Source organism: Trachinotus anak, unplaced genomic scaffold (assembly GCF_046630095.1).
Source record: "Trachinotus anak isolate AG129_WGS33_773 ecotype Australia unplaced genomic scaffold, CSIRO_AGI_Tana_v1 ptg000015l, whole genome shotgun sequence".
Lineage (NCBI taxonomy): Eukaryota > Metazoa > Chordata > Actinopteri > Carangiformes > Carangidae > Trachinotus > Trachinotus anak.
Genome location: NW_027273866.1, coordinates 8,144,159 through 8,167,793, shown reverse-complemented (window position 1 = coordinate 8,167,793; position 23,635 = coordinate 8,144,159). Strand labels below are relative to the sequence as shown.

The 23,635-nt window shown below is 42.0% G+C and overlaps 3 protein-coding genes across 6 annotated transcripts; all 3 read right to left on the bottom strand.

Moving 5' to 3' along the window:
- Positions 1-2,150: 2,150 nt before the first annotated feature.
- Positions 2,151-7,334, bottom strand: LOC139632788 (transforming growth factor-beta receptor-associated protein 1). Its single transcript, XM_071497986.1, has 11 exons — positions 6,413-7,334; positions 6,025-6,219; positions 5,693-5,847; positions 4,647-4,729; positions 4,175-4,522; positions 3,985-4,042; positions 3,759-3,902; positions 3,435-3,569; positions 3,206-3,350; positions 2,703-3,124; positions 2,151-2,595 (listed from the first exon to the last, which is right to left on the bottom strand). The coding sequence occupies exons 1-11, from the start codon at positions 7,098-7,100 to the stop codon at positions 2,461-2,463; spliced, it is 2,508 nt and encodes an 835-aa protein (XP_071354087.1). The 5' UTR covers positions 7,101-7,334; the 3' UTR covers positions 2,151-2,460.
- A 620-nt stretch (positions 7,335-7,954) lies between these two features.
- fhl5 (four and a half LIM domains 5) lies at positions 7,955-14,985 on the bottom strand. 4 transcript variants are annotated; one of them, XM_071497992.1, is made up of 6 exons: positions 14,848-14,985; positions 11,322-11,533; positions 10,865-11,039; positions 9,402-9,571; positions 9,034-9,220; positions 7,955-8,860 (listed from the first exon to the last, which is right to left on the bottom strand). In XM_071497992.1, the coding sequence occupies exons 2-6, from the start codon at positions 11,481-11,483 to the stop codon at positions 8,709-8,711; spliced, it is 846 nt and encodes a 281-aa protein (XP_071354093.1). In that variant the 5' UTR covers positions 11,484-11,533; positions 14,848-14,985; the 3' UTR covers positions 7,955-8,708. The 4 variants fall into 4 exon arrangements, with proteins under 4 accessions (XP_071354093.1, XP_071354094.1, XP_071354092.1 ...); XM_071497993.1 differs by lacking the exon at positions 14,848-14,985 and adding an exon at positions 13,289-13,420; XM_071497991.1 differs by lacking the exon at positions 14,848-14,985 and adding an exon at positions 11,687-11,809.
- Positions 14,986-16,748: 1,763 nt separating this feature from the next.
- Positions 16,749-23,080, bottom strand: fut9a (fucosyltransferase 9a). Its single transcript, XM_071497990.1, has 3 exons — positions 22,941-23,080; positions 20,811-21,057; positions 16,749-20,509 (listed from the first exon to the last, which is right to left on the bottom strand). Exon 3 carries the CDS (start codon positions 20,499-20,501, stop codon positions 19,419-19,421), a length of 1,083 nt encoding a protein of 360 aa, XP_071354091.1. The 5' UTR covers positions 20,502-20,509; positions 20,811-21,057; positions 22,941-23,080; the 3' UTR covers positions 16,749-19,418.
- Between the last annotated feature and the right edge of the window lie 555 nt (positions 23,081-23,635).

Genomic DNA, 23,635 nt, shown 5'->3' with positions numbered 1-23,635 from the left:
TGTGACGTATAAAACATTAAGTATGTTTTTTGAGCTCTTCTACAGAAGATTTCAATAACATACTGTATGGGCAAAAAGGCCCTATGCATCTCACACCCCAACTGCGTCCTTCACACTCCTACATACAAAACTGTTAACATGTAAACAATTACATCCTACAGGCCAGACAGCCAGCATTTTCCCCTTAAATTTAGAAAAGCACAAGAAGAAAATGTTCTTGTTTTCCCTGCTAGCGCTGACTCTGTGGTGGCATGGATATTTATAATGGGAGACCAATGTCTGGATGCCCACCATACTTGCCTCTATAACTGTTGATTTTTGCATCCATTCCTTTCCTCTCATGTGTAAAATGACCATCTGGCCAGCACCACGGAGCACCTCAGGGCACCTCGTAGTGATCCAGAGTCCAAGCCTAGTCAGGCACTGAACTCCAGATTACAAGAGTGTTACATTCACATCAGTAGGGACTGCCAATTTCAACTTATTATACTTAATGAGTGAAGCATCTTAATGCATCAGATGAGATGAGAAAAATATTTAAATGCTCTTAATTGTTTAGGTAGAAGATGGTGTATTGGCACTTGTGTCCGCTATTTTTATCTCTTGGTTACTTATGGCTGTTGGTCAACATCAAAGATGAGAAAAACGTTTTTGAGGCGCAGAATAACCTCAAGTGTTCAAAACAACATTAATGTTCCCTAAGGATGTCCAAGAGAGGGAAGGAGTGGACATAATCTTAGCCCCCCAGGTCCACCCAGTGGTCACTGGTCATCAGGCACAGCCCAAAGCTCAGCCAATCACAGTGCAGCAGCCCTCACAGCCAGTCCATATAAACTGTGAGAGGCTCCTTTCACATCTCAAAACAGGAAAAAAAAAAAAAAAAAAAGGAGTTGATGCTGAATGTTTTTCTTTGCACTGATACCTTTCAGTTGTTTATCCTGGAGTGCTTACAATGACTGAACAGTAGAGTAAAATGAAATGCCTATGTTATCAAAATTACAAGGAGCCGATGTGGAGGGGTCGACATGGCAATTTTCCTGCAACCACATAAAAGAAAGAAGCACAGGAATAATAAAGCTTTCTTGAGGTTTTCTGGCCTTTGATCCAGTTTATTTATATGAACCAGAGGTAAAAATTATACACTCAAAATGAGAAAAACCGAGTCAAGTGTAGCTGTCTTGTAGCCCCTTATCCTGGTTACACTCCCCAAAGGCTTCATAACAGCCACACTATGAAACATTAAATGAACACAACTCTCCATTGCCTTATTGATCCTCAGTTGGAATGAAGGGGAAACTTCCACAAAAGCCTCATTAGGAAAGAAAAATGGAAGAAATCTTGGCAAGGGCATCACAAAGAGATAATCCCATCCAACATGCTCATAAATCACTGTTCATCTACATTGCAATTAGTCACTCGCCCCAGGCCAAAAACTTACAAGCAGTCCGGCCAAGTCAGTGTTCCAGCCCCCTTAGGCGTCTCCTTAACTCGTGTCCCAAAATGTATCAGGATAAAGAAGCACTCGCAGTTATGGTTAGCCTTAATGACTAAATTCTGACAGAAATAGACAAATACATCTTGAGCACAGTGTCATCTGATTTAATGATATGTGTTTAAGTTTATTCACAAGATTTCCATACTCTACATGCAGACACGCTGGAGTTTGTGTGTTATTATTTGGAACACATGTCTGCGATGATCCCTAATGATACAGGGATGATGTTGGTTAAAATTGCCTCTGATTTCATATTCCATACAAAGCACAGACATGTCATTTGGTCACTTGTAAAATTAGTTTATAACAGAAATGACCCAAAGCTGTGCATTTCCTCATCCTGCTCTTCATTTTTAAACCTGTAATTGTGATCTTTTTTTTGGGGGGGGGGGGTCCTAAGTGTAAATTAATGCACAGACTGAATAAAAAAAGTCTCTCACGTGCAGCATGTTGACTTTCTATTTCCAGCTGTATGCAGACAAATATACACAGTCAGTGGAAACCATGATGGTGGGGATGCATATATACAGCAGTGGAGGATGGTCAAATTCCCTCTGGTCATCAGGGTGACCACGGGTGGTTTCCATGTAAAACCCCACTGTCTGATCAGTGAATATATGCCCCAGAGTGTCCTCCACAATTCACTTTATAGCTATTGCTGTCTGCAGTGTCTCTAGGAAATAGCTCAGACACGCCGCCCTGAAAAAGTGCACTGCATGCTCTTTTGCATTTTGAAACCAGTTATTTACACAATATATTTTCTTTTTTCTAATTAGGGAACGTGTCTGGTCCAAGGCCCGTGAATTGAATCCTTGTAGAGAGTTTGCCCAGATGACACAGTCTAATCTAGATAAATTATCAGGTAGGAAGCAAACACTTATCTGATGAGAAATGAATTTGATCGTCAGGTGTGCAGGGACACACATATGTGCATGAACAGTCAACAGAGTGGTTTTACAGTGTCCTTATGATTCAGTGCAGGTGGTGTGCATCACTTCGCCAAGCGGGTTACAGGCAAACTGTGGCTCTGCAAGCTCTCTCTGACAAACCGCACACTTTTGCTCCTTGTCCAGTCTGACCTTTGTTTTTGAGGCCTGCATCTGCGGAGGAGACAGTAAAAGGGCAACAGTGTTCAGAAAAAGAGGGGAACAAGAATACACACAATGTTCACTGCAGTACAAAATGTGAAGTATGTTATTAAACTCACCCAAGTGACCTTGTGCTTCATGAGCTCTGCCTGGGCCAGCGCCTTTTGCAACCTCGCCATCCGCCTCTGGTGGAAGGTCTCCCTGACGGATCCCACTAGGAATTTGGAGACTAGTTGAACAGACCAGGAGTCAGGCAGGAGCTGGATGACCTTCTCCGCTGCAAAGACCTGAGGGTTGTTGTTGAGCAGATCCACCGCAGTGCTGGCGAGATCCTCTGAGCTCAGGTAGATTTGGAGCAGGGTGAGCAGCAGGGCCTGCCTGAACTGAGAGTCCCGGCCCTGGGCAGCCCTGCAGCAGTAGGCCTCTGCAGCCTGGAGGTCGTGCGCCTGGTGAACGAGCACCTGCAGAGCCAGGGAGTGTTCCCCGGTCCTACCAAGCAGAATGGCTTTCTCTGTGTGCAGGGTTGTTGACTTGACTCTCTCTGCAGTGAGAAAAAAAAACCAAGACATTTAGTGTAATTTGTTGATGATTCTATTTATGTTCTTATAAGTCATCCACACACCATATACTGTGGAGACGTCATAGAATGTAGATTCCCATAGCAGCTGTTGCAGCTTCCCTCTGGTCGGCCTCAAATCTGCTTCCTCTTCCTCTTGCAGAGTCTGAGTAACATATGCCAAGGCCAGACAGTTGTGATGTCTCTCCTCCTGAGGGCAGATTACACCAATCACTGTCAGTGTATTTAATAAAGGAGTCAGGTTATTAGATTAAGTTGCTGCTGCTGTGCCCACCTCACTGCTCAAATCCTGGATTAAGAACTCAAGATACAAAACCAGTGCCAGTGGGTACTTCTCCAAGAGAACAAGGACGTCTTGTGTCTCCAGGCGGTCATCTGTTGGACGCTTGGTGAAAATCTGCACACCTATCTTTTTCAAATAAAGGAAAAGTGTTGTTGGTGATTTAAAAACCAATAATTGCCCCATAATCGAGGCAATTTAGTTAATATGGCGGAGTGGGTCGCACTTTGCAGTCTGTTTATGTCTGAAACACATAATTGTATTGTGCAACTCTGCCCTCTGCAGTCAAGTTGAGAGCATGAAAAATGAAGAGGGCACCTCTTGGTTTCTTTTCAGAGTCCAGTCTGCAAATGTCCACACAGTATCTCTGTCTTCCATCTGACTGAGAGTCCACACTATATGGCCATATACATCTGAGCAAGAGGGGTCTTTGTGGGAGCCATCTGCAATCTTCACCCAAGTCTGGAAGAATATAACAGGGTATAACACTCAACATTTTTACATGTAGTTAGTGTGTAATTGTGGGAGTTTGGGGGAATAATACCTTCATTGCATCAATTTGCTTCCCTTGGCTTTGATAGAGGGAACCTAAAGCAAACAATCTGAAAATAAAAGGAGATGAAACAGCAAATGGTCCATCAGAAATTGTGCAAATTATAACAAATGTCTCGCAAATCATCTTGATTTATACGTGTTACAAGTCATGTATGTAACAAATGACCATTTATTTTCACCTGTTGTGTTGCTCCAGAAAAGGAACACAATGATCCAGTCTGCACTCATTGGGAAATGTCACAAGCTGCTGCAGATTTTCAGTGTCTCCCAGTTCTGTGTACAGCCTCAGGAGGGCGCAGTCCACCTCCGAAGCACACTTCAGGTCCTGCTCCGTCCCTCTGACCACCCTGAGGAAATCTCTTAGGAAGGCCAGGTAATGATGAAATGTGTCTCTGTCCTCTTGCCAGAGCACCCGGAGATCCCTGCTCTTGTTCACTTGGTCAAGCTGGGAGTGAAAGTCCTCGCTGAGACACGACTGCATGTCCGGGTAGAGGCGGATGATTTCTCTGGGGTCCAACTCACCTTTACTGTTCAAGAGGATGATGGGTATTGATTTGTGTTAAGACAAAATTCACATACTATCACAGTACAGATTGCTGTAATTTATTTGGCATTTTTTGAATTTTGAGTGTTAGGGGGTTTTACTCTCACATGAATAGATCTCTGGCCTCAGAAAAATCCTCCTGGTAAAAATGAACAAATCCAGCCAAGCAAGTGATGGCCTTCTGCAGCTCCTGTCAGTTAAAAAAATACTCATACATGACATGGAACCATATTTAATGCAGCAATATTTGAGCTGAAATCATCAAGGCAGAAGACTGTATGACTACCCTTAAAACTCAAGGGCAATATTTTACGCTTCAAACTGCACAAAACCTGAGAAACAATTAAAAAAATGATGGTTAATCAGCACGTTAATTCTAACATGTTCACCTCTAAACTGTAACCTGAGCTAGCGCACAGATTACACTAAATCTCAGGCACCATCTGCTGCCCTCAATTGCATTCATCCAACTGGAATACACCTAGAGTAGCAGTCCACAATGATGCAGTCTATCTACACCTCAACATCCTGATGCAATCTGATCTACAGTGATAAAATATGAAATTCAAACGCTACAATACAATGTCAGCTGGAGCTCTAATGCATCTACACATTAGTGGTGAGTATTATCTAGAGTATAAAATGATGGGATTATGACTCAGTCTGAGAGACAGCAGTAAATGTTACAGTGTTTACAGCTAATTAGTCACTAATGTTAGCGTGCTAACATTATCAGTTGAAGCAGTAAACATGCTAAACTAAGATGGTGACCCTGGTAAACATATATAACATCAGTATGTTAGTGTTGTTATTTTGACTATGTTATTATGACATGCTGAAGTGAACATTTGCTCATGTCTTCTCTGTTTTCTTATCTTTTTTTTTTTCATTTTTCTTATGAAAAGATTTTGGAAAAAAAATCATTTGATAAGGGAAAACACCTGTCTAAAAGTCTGGTTTACACTGTGGCAGGTTGCATTTTTTTGTTTTTATATGATTAAAGAAAGAAATAAAAGCATCTGGGTCGTCCAGTTATCCCCTAATATTTAGTTTTGTAACCTTTGAGAAGAAGAACATATTTGTCAGAGACAGATTTCAAAGCAGGGGCATGTTTGCGTCATGCTGTATGTCTACAAATGTAATTTCATTTCACCTTGTGTGAGTCAAGCGGGCAACGGCTTTGAACTCCATCCAGCAGCAGTAATGCCTCCTCGACCCTGTCATGTCCTACAAGTGCCTGGATCTGCTCTTCAAATGGCACCAGACTCAGGCTGAAAATGTCTCTCTCTGTGAACACTAACACACCATCTGAGGGGAGATTTGTTTTTGGTTTCCAGAAACACTCAGTGTGTAGGAACAGTAGGTGCAAGAATGATTGAATGAGTAAGTGCAAACTGAGACAGACTTTTTTAATCAAGTAAGAACCACAGATTGGCAGACTCTCAGTCTACAGTCTGCAAGGATGAGGTGATGATTCTGGTTTACCTGGTGCGGGGTGCAGACCCTTTGCTCCATGGAGACTCACAGTCTGTTTGCGCTGCTGATCTAACATGCTGTAGACAGACAGCACTTGGGGCTGCAGGGTAAGGATGTAAGGGAAACATACTCCGGCTGCCAGCACCTCCAGAGGCCACTGCAGGGGAGGGCGCTGGCAAATCCCTGTCTTCATCACAAACATGCCTGAGGAATGGGGATGGAGAAGTGATATGTTGGCAAAACACATATCCTCTGGCTAGATGAATATATGGGGGAGTGATGTGAGATGATTAACTGTACAGCTGCTTTGGAAAGGAAGCATAAATAACACATGGAGATGTCTGTGCTCAACAGCCTGTAGAACAACATGTACCATAAACATTTTGGCAGCTCTTACCCAAAGATTCAGGCCCATTCAAAAGGAATTCCCCTCGTCCCGCTGAGGTAACAATGACACGCTGCCTGTTGTGACTGTGGGGAAAAAGCTCCTCTATGTTCCCAGTCTCAATATCACAGAGGAGATACCTGTTGCAGGTAGCTACACACAGACTGGTGCCATCTACTGCCAAGGCCGCAGGATCCTGAAGCAGAGGGATTTCCTTCACAACCTCCCACCTGTCCACTCCCACTACGTGGATCCGGATCACCTTCCTGCGACTGGAGGAAGTCACCATCTGCACACATCCTGCCTGAGCTGTGAGCAATGAGTCGCACACCTCAAACAAAGACGTGTGCTGGATTTTCTTCAGGGTTGGAACAGGCTCTAAGGAGAACATGTTGAGGGCAGTAACACTGCGGTCCCACAGGACCAGCAGATGGTTGAAAAGTGGGACTACCCTCAGTTGGACAATTGGGTTGCTTGAACCTAGTTTTCTTGCCCTACCTTCTCTGGTTTTGCTCTTGCCAGAACTCAGCTCTCCATTTGTATTGCTTGGTAGGATGAGGTGCTGGACTGTTGCATATTTGGTCCCTATATACACATTTCGATCATAGCACTCAAGGCACTCGATGCTGGATCTGTCCTTTTCTTTCGGGGCTTCTTGTCTTTCATAGACATGTGTTTGTGTGAATGCTTTAAAAGCCATTGCAGAAATGTATTAATGTTTGACTTTGGTTGTGCAACTCACATCAAGTGTTACCCAAGCAATAGCTCACCAGCAGGCAGAGAAGAAGTTCTTCAGAAGTAATTCTTTTCACAAGAAGGTATCTGCCTAAATCAAAGCCACAGCTCTACTTCAATGAAATATGTAAAATAAGATGTCCCTACCTCTCTGCTGCTCCCCCTTCCTCTTTGATTCCTCCACAGCTTTATGAAGTGTAAAGTAGTTTCACCTCCCCATGTGACTATATCCTGACAGGAAATCTATGTCAGCATTTTACGCCGCTCATCCTGCCATGTGAGGACACTTACACAACTCATCCAACTGCCTCACCAAGAAAACCAACTTTTACAAGTATCAAAACATTAGGTATGGCGAAGAAGACGGATATTTTGAGGTGCCCACAGTTACGGTCACTTGTATTCTTGGCTTGTGCAAAGACCAAAGTGGTGGCTTTGGTCTGTGGATAATAGACAAGTAGAAGAGTAAGTGATCTGCTGATCAAACCATATATGGTCGCTCTCAGTTTGTTTACAATGGGCATGAGCTGGGTGCGATGGGGTCAAGAGGCAACAGAAACACAGCAGAGGTTTGTTTTACAGCAGTGGTCGTTTAAAGGATGACTGACAGGGGACAATATGGTCGTAAAACAATCTGGATTTTAAACCTACCATCACAGCTATATTTGTTATTCTGAACTTTGTGTCTTCTGTCCTCCCTAAGGGTTTTCATATGAAGAGACATATGCACTCTCTTCCTCTGGATGGCATCATTGGAGTAAATAAAACATTAGGATAAGCAACAGCAGATACTAAGATGATATCCATCTCAGTATGATGTATACAGAAAGGTCTTTATTGGAACAACCTTTAGAATGTTAAGTGCTTCACATGAGAGAAGTATAAATCATGCATGTTTTTCCTCAGAGTGATTACTTTTTTTTCATCAAACCAATATGCACCGAGCATAGAGTAGAAATAAAATGTATGATGAAAGTCAGACCTTTATGTTTTAGGGCTGCAACTAACCATTATTTTCCTTAAAATTCTGCTGATGTTTTCTTGTTTTATCTTTGTGTCCATAAAACATCAGAAAATAACGGGAAAAAAAGTGACATCTTCAGAATGCTTGATTCTGGCAAAAACTAAAAAGATATTTAGTTTGCTGTTATATAAGATAAAGAAAAGTATCACATCCTATCTCCTGATAAGCTCAATCCAATTATTTAGGGTTTTTGCTTGAAAAACAATGAATTAGCAAAATAGAATACATTTTCTGTCAGTTCACTTATCCATTACTTGACCAGTCAGCTCTAATATGTTAAAAGTAAGTAGTAGCAAGAACTATGCAAGGAAAAAAGAAACAAAGCCAACATTCATCAACAATGGCACAATCGCCCTAACTTTAAAGATACATGTGTGGCAGTGTGAGAGGACTAATGGTCATTTATAAGACCAAAATAAGCATTTGACATTTAGAGTTTGTTAATGCATCAGACATGCTCAGAAGAAATATTAATGAGTCTACAGTATCTGTATCAGAATATGAGCCCTTGTTGTTATTTGGATTAAGCTGTGACCCTTCATGGAAAGGTCACTTCTCCCTGCCACAGTCGGTGCACAAGATGTTGTCGCGCTGGGTGAGGAAGCCGCGTCCCACCAGCGACACGGAGCACTGCACGCAGGTGAAACACTCGCTGTGCCACTGCCGCTCCTCGAAAGAGATGTACTTGGCCCCTGCCAGACCTGCACACATCAAACATAGATATTTACATAATGTGCAGGTTGACGCAAGAACTTCACCTTGTATATCTGACAGTTCCCACACAAATGCAAATGAAGGCATTAAATATGAGTGTGAGAGATGCGTGAGCGGTGTGTGAGTGAATGAAAACGTGAGCACACAGACAGTGACTCACTGGTGATGGGCTTGGTGCAGCCCACACACTTCTTTCCATACAGGTTGCTGAAGCATTCGAGGCAATAGGGGTAGTTTTCCCTGGAGGTGAAGCGCTGACCCGACAACTGCTTTCTACAGCCGATGCATAAGAAGCACTCGCGGTGCCAGGGCTTCTCTTGGTAGGTCACTCCACCTGTTGTGATGGCCTAAAGGTAACCCAAAACACCCACAAAGAGACACACTATCATGTTCTTCTCAATATGCATCCTTTTACTATACAGTCACAGTGTGAGTAATGTTAAAGCAACAGAGTCGGGGGGGGGGGGGGGGGGGGGGGGTTGACTGCTGCAGTGAACACATCCAAAGAACACTCAGCTGTAACCCTACCTTCTTACAAGCACAGCACTGGTAGGCAAACTGCTTCTCGAAGCAGGGCACACAAAAGTAGCCGGTGTCTTTGGGGATGAAGGACTTGGTTCCTATTGGCTGCTGGCAGCGGTGGCACAGGAAGCAGGTCTCATGCCAGCTGTTCCCCTTGTGTTCCATTTTGCGGGAACCTGGCACAGGGGACGAGAGCAGCTTACTCAGCATATGGTACCTCCATGACAGAAACACACTGCGGCCCAAAATAGTCCTGCTTTATCCGTAGGGAGGGGACAATGCTATCTTAATAATCTTGGAAAGACTTCGGGGAGTGAAGGAAACTGCACTGCTGTCTAGTGTTTTATATACTTATATTTCAATTTATATTTTTCAGTTTTAAATTTATTCACATATAATAATAGAGCTTCCATAAGTATTATACAATTCCTGATTAAATAAGTTCCATTTATTGACTATGGGCTTTCAATTGTATCATATGATCCCTCTCCCCCTTTAATCATGATGTTGCAGATGTTCAAGTTTCTCTAGCTTTTCTGGAGCTTTCAATCATATCATCCCCTGCAGATGGCGTTTGCCCATTTGTCACGGATTTGTGAATGTTCAAAATCATCTTAATTCAGTCTCTGTTTCATTCAATCTCAAGGCCAACATGGATGAGAAAGTCTTTCAAATGTTCAGAAAAATGCAAATGTAATACTCCATGACAACTGGACAAACTCCATCTGCTGAGAAAGATTGTGTGATATGATTGAAAGCTTGTTTTGTCAGCTGGTGCTTCCATGGTCTAAAACAAACTTTCAGTATCAAATTTCAGAATGACTTTCTTTTATTACTGTTATAAACATCATTGTCATCACTGCCTGGACAATAAACCCGATTTATTGTATTACTTGAATTAAAGACTTTATAATTCGACATTTTCGAAAGAATGTTTTTTTCTTTTTTCTTTCTGTCTTTCTTTGTTTTAGTTTTCTTGCCTCTCAACATCACGATTTGCTGTTTTTATACTTTTGTCTAAAAATGTTTGAAGGCATCTTTGTGCTAAGCTAACTGCTGCTGGTGCTAGCTTTATTTACAGATGAGAGAGTGGCATCAATCCCCTCATATAGCTCCTTGCAAGAAAGAGAATGTGAAATAACGTGAGTAAGAAAATTTTGTTTAGTCATTTAGTAGCCGTTCTGAAGCTTTTGATTGTATCACACAATCTTCCTCAGTCTGCTCAGATAGGCTACCATGGAGCTGTAGAAGCTCAAATTTCCAGTTTGTAAAGTTTAAAAGATCAGTCCTGAATTGGAAACAGCAGCGGAATGAATGACTGAAAGCTCCAGGACAGCTACTGAATGGACCTTGTCAAGAGATAGTTTTGCGAACTAACATTTCCAAGGTCATTAATGAACTTTCAATCTCAATGATGGGTTATAATTATAATGATGTTTATTGTGATCAAAATAAACATGACTATGTACCTGGCATGATGGTTTTCTTGCAGGTGGTACACTTGGAGGAGTAATCATGGGCGTGGCATTCAGTGCACAGCAACAAATTATCCTTAGCAGCAAAGGCCTTCTCCACCAGAGATCGGCTGCATTTCGCACACTTGAAGCACTGCTCATGCCAGTGGCGATCCTTATAGGACAGGTCCTGTAGATATGTAACACATTATCTATTGGACTTGTGGTTATTCTGCAAGGTGAAATATTCAGAAGAATCTTTAGAAGGTCAGAAGCATGTAGGAATAACAAGAGTAGCAATGACAAGTTGGCATTTTAAATGGTCAACATTGGTCAAAATGTGATCAAAATTAAAAGTCAAAATATCAAATGTTTCTCACCTTCAGATCAGAAACAAAACATACACTCTTATTTGACACATGGGCGACATCAAATAAAATCAAATCTCAGGGCAACACTGATGCTTCCTTACCTTGCAATTACAGCCAATTGGTGAAGAGCATCCGTCACAGCAGTTAGCAAACAGGTTCTCATAGCACTTAGTGCAGTACTGCGTGTCCTCTTTCATTATGTACTTCTTCCCCAGCAGGGAGTCTTTGCAGTAATGGCAGTCGAAACGCTCACTGGTGGACATTGTTATTTTCTTTTCTTAGCTGCAGGTCAAAGACAGCAGGAGGAGCAAAACTGTACAACGAAGAAGGAAATGGAGAGATAAAAAAATGCCCTTTAATAGTTCAGGCAATCTCTCATCAACAAAGTAACGAGGCCAAGCTATTTTTTTCCTCTTCTTTCAAAAGAATCTGAAAAAAAGCAGTGTTGTATTAAGGAAGTCTCTACCTCAGCTGTAATGGGGCGAGGATGAGGCTGAAGCTGGGGGCTGCAGAGAGAGAGAGAGAGCGGTCCAGGCACAGCGATAGGGCAGGGATGAAAGGGGGTGAGGCAGGATTAGGGGTATCCACTGGGGGGGATCTTCTATAAATACTGGCCCTCTTATTAGCGGTAATCTCTGGGGAGAATGGACATGCTCCACTGCATCCTTCTGCACCTTTTAAGGGAGCTGATGATGCACAGTTCACCGAGCCTTTGAACTGATTTAATCATTGTTGCTGTATCTCAGAAATGCAGTAAAACTATGATGCAAATGCAGTTTGATGACCAGAGGATATATTGATGGGCAACATGACAGTCTTCAATGCAACCTATACCAATGCCCAACAGTTTGATAAATTTCATACACACACACACACACACACACACACACACACACACACACACACTAGTAAAACATTAGATATAAGCTTAAAGATGCAAAATCTTTTCATGTTCACACACTGTATCAGTTTGGATGTTGGTGCCACAGCAGAGACAGTCGACCATTTGGATGCTGTGACATGTCTGGACACACTTGTGGCCTTTGTTGGTGCCTGCTACACACACAAGCAGTTGCAGATGGCTTATGAGACGTAGGCGCCAGCAGCTTTGTGGTTGCCAGGTACTGAACTATATTGCCAGGACCTCTCAGTGGCTATTGAGAGCGCCTTGGCAGCACTTCAGAAGGGGGAAGCTGCAGGCCTGTGGATGTTCAATCCATCCACGGCAAAATAAAGGAGGAGGAGCAGAAATGACAGCTTAATGGTGACGATCTTGTTGATAGCAATACTCCTGTAACCTCATTAAAAACCCGCTTTTAGTGCTATTCTGTGGAAAAAAGATCACTAGCTATAGTGCCTTGCCCATATCATTAGGGCACAATAGATAATTCAAGTGCTTCATGTTTGTCTAAGTGTATGTTTGGCTCTATCAGCCACTCTAAGTGAAAGCATAGTTGTAGGTATATCTCTGAAACAGCACAAATCCTGTTTTTCCACCTGGATGATAATCCAAATTCTCCTGCATCTTTGACTGACAGTCGACTAATTACATTTGGATCTTTGAACATGTGCTCATATCGTTTTTCCAAAAGGATCAGGGGACGGACATCTTCATAAAAATAGCCTGGGAAGACCACCAGCCCAGCCCACAGGCCTAATCCCTCGTATACACACACAGGAAGGTCAGTGACAGGGATGAGGCTGAGAGGAATGCAACTCTGTCTGGATGAACTCTCGTCCCCTGTGTCTTCTCTCTTTGCTTCAGTACCACTCCTTCTTAAAAAATGTATCTAGAATTACACTCTAGTGATAAATACATAAGGTGCAAACCATTTTTGGATCAACAGATGATGTTGGAACATGGTTCGGCGGTGTATGTAGGTGGTATCTACAGACCTCCAAGGAATAATGGAAGGCTATGTTATTTTTGACCTACAAGATGTGTGTTATGTAAGCCTTTCAGCACAAAATAACCATATCACATCAGGAACACGGGTATAGGAAAGGTTTCTGATTTGAAGTCATGCCATCCTCCAGGTTGTTCTTATTTCTAAGTAAGTGGACTCACCGGATTACACCGAGTTATCTGCCTGCTCTGGATTAAATTGCCACTCTATTGTATCCTTGCTCCCTGCAGGTGTCCAGATCAGTGGCTACAAATCACAAAGTGACGCAGACCATAAATAAACCCAGAACCAACTGTAGGACAAATATAGTCATTACCTCTCAAAGGTCTCTAATCTTTGTTGCATTTGTTTGTTGCACAGTATGTCTGTCATCATGTGACATCAAGCCAGGGGTGGAGGTGACCCATATTTACCAGCAGACAACATCTCTTAGTATATGCTTCCATCTCTTGACTGTGCAGGCATTATATGTAAATCATGAAAAATTAATTGCATGTCAACAAGCAGCGTTATTCACTGAATATTAAAGCAGAGATTATTGTACAGTGTTCATATTGTCAGAATTGATCTGTTTTCATACATGCATGTTTGTAACTTTATCAAATCCCCTCTGATTTGTATCAGATAGATAACAGGTGCTGGTCTTTGTCTCTTGGATTATTAACATCTACACCAGGCAGTGCCAACGCTGCAGAGCAAAAAGCTTGCTGATCTTGCATATTCCTTTTGCCTGCTTAATCCTCTGAAGTCAACTAGTGAGCAGCTGCCAACAGATTTCGTATGCAGCCTGTCTAGCCCCAATAAATAGGCTTTTATTTGACCTGGACTCGGGTGTCCTCTTATCTTAATGTATTCAGTCTTTACAATAAGGTGTCAGTGGTTGTTTTTCCCCCCTCTTAATCAAATGATCTCTGAGAAGAAGAGAAGCATTTACTTTGGTGGCTCCTTTGAGGTGGTGACTTGTTGTAGACTGAGACAGATCAACACGACACAGTTGCATTTCTCTGAAGCACAAAAGCCTCTCCACCCCAGAGTTGACAGCCGGTTGGCATGGTGATGACAGCATAAGTGGGATCCATTAGGTTGAGAGGAGGGGCGGCTCTAGTAGTTAATGAGAGGACTCACACAAACCTGGCCCTTTGAGCAGACCTCTGCTGTCTTCTGCGATGTGCAGAGCTCGCTTTCAACGCGGCGTTTTCAACTGAACAGGATAGTCACATAGGGGGTTGCCGGGGGGCAAGGAGATACAATCTACTAAGTCTACAATCTCACAAAACCTTACACCCCTTCAGGGAGGGCCTTGGTAATGCCTCCACTAACTCTGCCTTCACCCTCCCCCTGTTCTCACCAAAGTGAGTCATGGTATGCGTGGGTGACAAGACCTGTCACAGAGCCAGACATATGATCTCCACTGCTAAAGAGGAGAGAAAGTTGTCTACTCAAAGGAATGCACAACCCATTAAAATGCTCTTCTCTTCGATCCCTTGCCTCCTCCTAGCCCACAGATTTCGTAGAGTTTGGATTAACTGTGTAGATGAAGCTGCTGATTAATTTTTGGTGCCAGCAGCAGCAAGTCAGAGCACATAACATACTTAAACATTTGCCCTAAATAAGGACTTCACACCTAGAATCTGTAAGATGTGTTAGTTCAGTCAGATAATGATCAATTATTCAAAGCAAAGATCACATTCGAAAGAAAAACACTGAAACACTAACCTACCTGTGACAGGAAAATACACAATCTTTAGAAAAATTCATATAGCTTCAGAGCCCAGGAGGAAGACTTCCTTTCTTTATCCAGCTCTCGAGAACACTGTCCAGGAATAATAACTTCAGTCTCAGTGCCTTGTGCTGAAACACTTTCCATTACAGCAAGTCTGCAGCACAAATAAACAGGCTTAAATTCACTGAAAATGCTCCACATTCTTAGATGATTTAAAAAGCCCAGAAGTTATCAATGTGTGGGATCATTTTCTAAATTGTCTATCGGATTCAAAATGTTTAAATTTAAATGACAGAGAAATGGTAAAATGTTTGTTTCTTTTATTTGAATCTCTTGTCAAACCTTCAATAACTTACATTTGATATTATATCTGATATTATTACATTATCATTCATTTGGAGTCGTGTTTTTGGCCAAATGGTGAATGTAAGGGCAGTGTTCACTCTCTTTTAGCTCTGTTTTTGGTCTCCTCCAACCCCTAAGGCTTTCATGTGTCTTTTTAGCTGCTAAATGCTGCACCACATTCACCTGCTGGCTGGGTAGTGTACAGGGGATTTATCAGAGCTTCTTTTGTTTAATCCTGATTGGTAAAAATCAGTTAACCCATTTATGAACGGTCAAAACATTACGGTCCCTGACAAAGAAACTGTGTGCCACATAACCCCATGTTATATTAGCCAGGCTAGCAGTTTCCCCTGTTTCTTGTCTTTAAGCTAAGTTACAATAAACACTGCTACTGGCTCTAGTTATATATTTATCATACACACATGAGAATAGTACAATCTTGTTGTGTAACCCCTGGCAAGAAAGTAAATAAGCGCCACCACCACCACCCTCCGCCACCTGAACTTTTACATTAATCCGCGACTGACATCAATGGATTATTTGTGCCACTGATCCTGGCAACACAAACACTTATCAAACACTTTGACCCGCAGTGTTGAGCAGGGGCAGTTGACAAAGATTTGTCATCTCTGCATGGTGGAGGAGACGATTGCAAATACCAGAGTGCTAGTGAGGATATGGGGTAACTAACAACAGCCGGAGGATTGAGGCGTAACCACCACAACACGCTCTCCTCACTCTCATCAATCACTTATCAAGGCTTTTGGATTGCTATTTATACCTCCGCCTGCATTACATGGCACTGTAGAACAGTGTGGGCATCAACTGTGGAAATTAAGTTTGACAAAGATGCAAGAGCACTGTAGCTATTAAGTGGCATCGTGTAGTTAGACAGTTTGTTTATAGACAAACAAACTGTCTAACATGAAGAACTTAAACGTTCATGAAATGCTCTAATATTTGGAAAATATCCTTATCAGCTCTTTCTTTCCAAAAGTTACATGAGAAGATCAGCACAACTTTTCTGTTTGTACAGTAAATATGTAGCTACAGACAGCAGCTTGTTAGATTAGCTTAGCATAAACAAAACGGAGGGAAGCAGCTAGCCTGGCTCTGTCAAAAGCTAATAAAATCCACTTACCAGCCCCTCGAAAGCTTACAAATGAATATGTTATGCCTCATTTGTTTAACCCCCGGTAAAACAGTGACTTGATGTTTCTGCCCTTTGGTTTTTGTACGGTTTAAACAAATGAGATATAAGCTAGTTGTTTCCCCCTATTTTCGGTTATTATTCTAAGCTAAGCTAACCAGCCTTTGGTTCTTGCTACGTATTTACCGTACCAGCATGGGAGTGGTTTTAATCTTCTTGTCTAGTTCTTTTATTTCCCAAATTTTAAACTACTACTTTAAAAGTCAACAACAACAACAGAATCAGTTTTTTGTTGGACAGTTTTCAGTATATAGTTTACAGTATATGTATAATTATAATTAAATGTCCATCAAATACATCACAAGCTCTTTGCAAAAAAAAAAAAGTTTGTTCATTTATCTCATTTGCTCATTTATCCATATCTTTATTTTTTGACACTATCGGACATCTACGGTTAAAACACAACATTTGGCAAAATACATTGATTTGGCAAAAAAACTTGTACTGATTGACTCACTGATCAGTTCAGTGAACTGGCAGAAAATGAGCATTTTTGGAGAAATCTTCATGTTCGACCGCACATGAAGATTTCGTCCCACTCAGCATACAGTGTTTTTAAGAACTCCAGCAATATCAGTGCCAGGTCAGACAGTATCCAGAGACATCCTGATTCATTCTCTGGTGCTGTGACACACTCACAGACTCAGACAGGGGGGTTGGGGGAGGGGCTGAGAAGCCACAGCTCCCCATTTTTGTTTTTGTGCAAAGAAAAGGAGAGAGGATGAAAGAGACAGACAACACACAGAAAAACAAGTCTTTTGTTCCAGTCACTAACCACATTGGACAAGAAACCTTTGTTTTCATACATGAGATTGGACTGTACAATATGAAACCATTAGTGGCAGTTTCATGGTTAATCTGTTGGACAGGCCAAGGTCTTGGACGACAGTTTCTGAACTCACAATAGCTCCATCTAAGACAGCCACCAGCACAGTGAGTCACACAACTCCACATGAATAAAAGTGCTAAATCTCTGCTGCATTTCCGCACGTCTTTTTCAATTGGGTCATGCCAACAGGATTACCGCCTAATCAAGAAGAAACTTCTTCAGTGTAAAATTGCCTGATGAAATCGTCCACCTAACAACACTAACATCATTGTCTCTCACGCCGGTTATCCTTTTCAAGCGTCTCTCTCCTTTTGTCTTGATTCACAGTCTCTTGAAACACCAGCTTTACTCACAAAGATACAGCGAAATCACATTCACTGCCTGACAACACTTGCATGTTTTAAAGAGATTTGAACATTAAAAATATATACAACACACTGTTTCCTTTCTCTATGAACCCCTGCAGGAGCTCCCTCAGTCTGGTTCACAAACAGGATTGATCTGTGTTAGTGGGCTTGATGATTCAGTTTACAACGAGGTTTATATACAGGTTTCGTTATGGCATTTAGAGCCATTCATAAGAAAAATAATTCAATTCATAATTTACATCAATGGTCCCTTTGACAGTGAAGAAATATCAAAATGATAATAACCTGACACATGTTCGAGTATTTTGACCAAGAAGCCACCGGTTTATCTTGCATAAAATGTTGACATGGTTTTGCAAAGTTCTCGAGTAAAAACTTAACCATCGTGTCAATAGCTGCTGAGTGCTGTTGAGATGCATTGTTCAGTGAAATAGCTGTTTGACAACATTTATAAGTGGTGTGATATCAACAGATGAAGAGCTGTCTTTTTGTAGTGTGATCTTGAGTGGTGTAGTGCTGTAAACAGGATTGTAAACAAAAAAATCCAGAAGAATACCTTTCACATGCAACTGACAACTCCGCAGGCAACACTGTGGTTTGATGATTCAAAGACAGAGACATGGATAATCCTGCAGTGATCATGAATATCATTCAGACCCACTTTAACCATGTGGTAACATCTGCTGGAAATAGTTGAAAATATCGGTGTTAATATTTAAAGTCAAATTGTAGGATGAGGGTACACACTGAAATATCACTTAGCAAAATGACTCAGTTATGTGTACATTTTGTGCTCTTTCCGGTCACCGTATTCAGTTAGAAATTACAGACTTTTGCAGATCAAATCAGAATGCAACATAATTGTGTGGGAGTTTCACATTGCAGTACAATGGCTCTGTACTGTACTATCATCATCCACATGGGATCCAACTGCACTGTGACACATTACATGTGACAATGAACAATTCACAATATGATTAAAATAGTAACCTCCCTCTCACGGAGCAGAGTCACATCTGCTGTCGGAGACTACTGGAGTAATGATCACCATATGCCATCAACAACCACATAGTAAGATGACCGTCTGTCTTACTGTACATATGTAAAGATAGGTAACAGTTGAATTAGAAGTGCAAATGCAAACTTACAAAAATATGAAAAAATGACAGCTACATAATTCCAAAAGTACACAATATGTACATGACACAAATGACCTACTTTCACATTTGAGTTCAGTAAACACTGCATAGGTGACTGCATCACTAGCACAAATGAGATTGTTTTTATCATATAATGCCTCACTTGAATAAATATTACATAAATATTTTCACTTTTATGTCAGTCTCCTTCTGCAGCAAGGTCCGCTGTGTGCCACTTCATGAGAATGTGATATTTAAAGAAAAAAATGACAACCTTGCATCATGAATATTATCTGTTATACAGGAACAGTCATACAATCAAGCATTCACACTAATAATAGAACAAAAACATAAAAAATAGCAGCAAATGTGGTCATGTTAAGCAAAACATGGGTTGAAACATAAAAAAATGTAGTGCATTTGTAATTCATAAAAAATAAATACAAATAACTGAATAACTCAAAAGGCAAAGTAAGGCTTAGCAAAATTGGCTTGCAAATAAAAAAAACAACAAAAGAAAATAAGATAGACATCTCACCGGGCCACTGAACCAATAGAAATACATCATTCGGGAGCTCTGGACACAACAGTAATGAACCTTCATGTCAACCGAAGGACAAAAATCTTAAAGCACTGCCTTCAACAACAAAACAAGCACTGCATAGCCCTTCAAAGCACTATCCACCCCAGTACCACTTGTCAAGGTTATTGAATGCCTTATACTCCTTGTGCCTACGCAGGTAATCACAAGCCAGGCATGTGTGCTCTGCCCAGAAATAGGCCTTCTTTACTTTAAAGTGCCGCCGCCACTCAAAGTACCTGAGGTACATTTCCTCATTCTTGTCCAGGAGCAGCAGGTAATCAGCCAGCTCCTTGGGCGAGGTGAAGTCGTCCACATGGATGAAGGCGTCTCCCTGGATAAAGTTCTCGTAGTTCTGCCGGGCTGGGCCAAGAACCACTGGCACTGTCCCCACAGAGAGCGGGTTGTATAGTTTCTCAGTAATGTAGTCCTTGTGGATGGAGTTCTCAAAAGCCAGGTAGAACTTACAGCTGGCGATGGTGGGGAAGTAGTCTTGGTCAGAGATGTACTCCCCGAAGGCTTGTCCATACGCATGAACCTCAATGTGTTTGTATAGCTCATTGTAGTACTTCACTCGGACATGATCCTGGTTCCAGTTGCTCACAATCCAGCAGATCAGCTTGTTTTTGCTGGGTGGGACAAAGTCTTCCTCGCCCTCCGCTGCTACGATGGACCCATAAGGCACTTCAATGTCAGCATCCTGACGGTAATTGAGAGTCAGATTGAACAGGTTCTCGATCCCAGGCAGCTGGGACGAGTGTGACGGCGACTCCAAGTTCATCCATATCCACTTCTGGAAGGATGGTCGTTGGAGCGGCGGCAGGTTGGACAGGTCAGTGCAGATGTCCCGGTGATGGATGATGACCCCATCCGACTTATTGTAAAGGTTTCTGTCTGCTGTGATAAAGCAGCCCTCGATGTTGAAGAGAGAGCTGCAGACACTCAAGTCGTATGTTTGTCCGAAGGGCCAGAGCCAGATCAGCACGGTGGTCACGTTTTTGTCGCTCTTGGTGGAGAAGAGGTTCTTAACCCTGTCTGTGGATACTGTTGACTCTACGGGACCTGATAACCAGCTGGTGGATGGTTTAAAATACATCAAAAACAGAGTCACAAAGCATCCCAGGATGAACGTGCCGAGCAGAAGGGGTCGTAGGATCCTGTGAAAAGGTGCAGATGGCATACTCTGTCCTGAGAAGGGCAAAGCAAAGAAAAAAAGCAAGAATAAAGTCATAATCAACAGGACAGAACAGCCAGACTAATCACCTCATCATGTAAAGGTCTTGCACAGATGTGTTTAGAATGTCTATTATATTGGATCATTGACTCCTAACATTATTTGTGCGTCACTTAAGTAAACTTGGTTTGTGAGCATCTGCATGTGAATACAATGCAGTTAGTCTTGCTATAATCTATGAGTATACGCTCTGGTATGGGATCAATACTCATAAAGAAAATTGCATGACCTCCTCAGGCACATTATAATACAAACCTGGTGGATTTGACTGAACGCTGAAATCCAAGCAAGAGAGGAGGTTGCGGGAATCGGAGGGAGCAGTTCCTACATTGGGTCGACGGAGGGATCAATCTTCGCTGTGGTTCAGTGCTCATAGAAAAACAACACTGCAGATCACAGCTAAGAGATGCCTCTTTGCCTCTAACGCAGACTAATAGTGATCCTTAATGATCTAATGAGGTTTGCTTGATCTTGAATGTACAGGTCTTCTTAATGATGCCTCCTTTACGTGAGCAGAGAGAGAGAATCAGAGAGACAATCGATTAGGGCTAAGAGAAGGTAAGAAACAAACCATCCCCACACACACAAGCAAAGAAAAAAAAACGTGCATGTGCACCCAGCGTGCAGGAAAAAAAAACTTTATCTCCACAAGCAAGTCTTCCAGATAAGCTGGAAAACGAAAGGAAAACAATGAGCTTATTAAAAAATTTGCCAGTTAATCATGGATGTTGTTTCAAATTTGCCAGTTAAGCATGGATGTAAGCTTCCAGCTGTTATTAGTTTTTGGCATACATCATGTATTGTAAGAGAATGCTGCCATCTTAAGGCTGAGGGGAGTAGAAAGACCCCCGGACTTTCCAGCTGTCTCGGGCTCTACACACCTGCATGTTGCATAAAGAGGCCATACAAGCCGGTTGAGTGCAGAAAGCAACCTTGACAGGCGATTTTGTTTATTCGAAGCACTACTGTAATACATTCAAATCAGTAATAGCAGCTCAAACTTTAATATTCTTCACATCATCTGTCCAATACGCCATATGATATCGGTCTTCTATATGGCAGCACCCAATCCTCTCCTCCATCCACACCATCATCATCTATGACTTAGGTACACAGATCTGCATCCTAAGGCCAAATGAACTGGGGCCAGATGAGTGTAACTCCTTTTAAAGGCTTACGGTATCAATACATTTTCATGTAGGCAAATCCTCTTACACCACTGAACCATGCTTTCTGTGAGCGGCAGTGATAAGCTCTTGCAGTACATGCATACCTTCATATGATGGTAGAAAGACTGTACAGCGTATAGCAGTGCAGTGATCAAAATGTACAGTGTGTGGTAAAGTTATAGTCTCCATGGTGATGCTGCTGAGGTCAGAGTATGTAACATGAGAGGGTAATATGGCTACTGTTTTTTTTTTTTTTTTTTCCTCCTTCCTGTCCATCTCTGCACCAACAGAAACGTGCACGGCTCAACCATTCATTCACATTTTGAATAACACAGCTGGGATTTTTTTTTTTTTTTTTTTTTTTTTGTCAAATGCAATGTGATGTATTTGGGACACAGAAAAAAAAAGCACAGCATGGGTGAGTAGTCTGCAGCGAGGCTACGTTTGCGATGACTGGTGAGGGGCAGAAAAACGCAACCACAGATTTTTGGAAACATCAGTCACGGTAAAGCATCAAATCCTTGACGTGGTTTCAGTAACAGGTAGACTAAAGGGTACAAGGAAATAAATCATATACGCTATTTTTTTTTTTTTTTAGATACTTTGATTTATGTGTATTCTGTCAGGGAGGCCACAGCACTGATTGTAAAAGGACACTCCATCCCAGGTGAGAATTAATTCCCAGCCACCGAGCACTGAAGGTCATTTTAAAACGCGACGCTAGAGTGGAGCCACTGTTTAAAATGGTTTCTCTTTTTGGCGTGAAACTGGATTGAAGTTGACGAGAATAACTGGACATCCCCCGAAATATAGCATGTGTTTCCTAACACAACAGCCCTTTTGCGCACCAGAGACGCGCAGAATATAAATAATAGCGTGGGGGATGATGCTGAAAAAACATGTTCAGCGTTGGAGCTACAAACACAGAAGAGTGCAATCTAAATACAAGTCACATACATGGAAGAAAAGCCCTTTACATTCCCTAGAGTATAAACTGACCATGTGCATTAAAATGTAAAAAAAAATTTAAATAAAATAAAATCCTACGTAGAAAGGAACATCTCAAGGAAGAAATGGAAATGCAACGGTCACATTTGACATTTTTCCTGTGGAGATCATTTCTAATTAGCTGGCGAGGATATGCCGTCAAAACCAGGTACCGCTGCTCAGCCACAGGGCGCAGTGGGGGGAAAAAACAGCCATGCATTTCACTCACCATCTCGACAGGCGTGAGTCAAAATAGATCTTTCTTCTCATTTCCTCCAGAGGTCCGTACCCTTTTCAAAGACACCTTGCAACATACGGAAGATGCGGATGCGTCTGGAATAAAAAAAAAAAAAAAAAAAAAAAAAAAAAAGGAGGGGGGGGGGGAATCGCGCCCGTCCACCGTATTTGCAGGAATAGATCCGGATGAGCCCACATCCATCGTTTTGATCCCGGGAAATGATGATACCTATCGTTGCAATGTGCGCTCAATCTCCCCCACTGCTGCACACCGACGCAGAGAATGATGGCTGCAAAAAAAAAAAAAAAAAAAAAAAGACAGGAAAAAAAATTTAAAAAAATTAAAAAAAAAAAAAAAAAAAATTGGCGGCTACCCCGTCAGCCTGCACACTACATTCATGGCTCGGTGTGTGAGGACGCCATGTATGCTCAGGGATGTGATGCGATGTGGAATAATTCCCTGCTGGCTGCCCATGCGCTACCTTGCACTGTTTACCGTCAATGCAGCTGCAGGCTGTGGCGGAGCTCCAGTGTGTGTGTGTGTGTGTGTGTGTGTGTGTGTGTGTGTGTCCGTCTGTGTGTGTGTGTGTGGGATGCTGACATTCCGCGTTAGTGCATATTACACTTTAATCATCAGCTTAAGGTTGTCATTTGGATAAACAGGTGAATCAGTTCTGCAGCGACGAA

Coding starts and splice junctions, on each gene's coding strand:
- LOC139632788 (XM_071497986.1), bottom strand. CDS start 7,100: ATGGCTTTTAAAGCATTCACACAAACACATGTCTATGAAAGACAAGAA. Junction 3,351..3,434: donor TCCAGGATTTGAGCAGTGAG/GTGGGCACAGCA, acceptor ATCTGCCCTCAG/GAGGAGAGACATCACAACTG. Junction 2,596..2,702: donor TGAAGCACAAGGTCACTTGG/GTGAGTTTAATA, acceptor TCTCCTCCGCAG/ATGCAGGCCTCAAAAACAAA.
- fhl5 (XM_071497992.1), bottom strand. CDS start 11,483: ATGTCCACCAGTGAGCGTTTCGACTGCCATTACTGCAAAGACTCCCTG. Junction 9,572..10,864: donor CAAGAAAACCATCATGCCAG/GTACATAGTCAT, acceptor CCCCTGTGCCAG/GTTCCCGCAAAATGGAACAC. Junction 8,861..9,033: donor CTGCACCAAGCCCATCACCA/GTGAGTCACTGT, acceptor TGATGTGTGCAG/GTCTGGCAGGGGCCAAGTAC.
- fut9a (XM_071497990.1), bottom strand. CDS start 20,501: ATGCCATCTGCACCTTTTCACAGGATCCTACGACCCCTTCTGCTCGGC.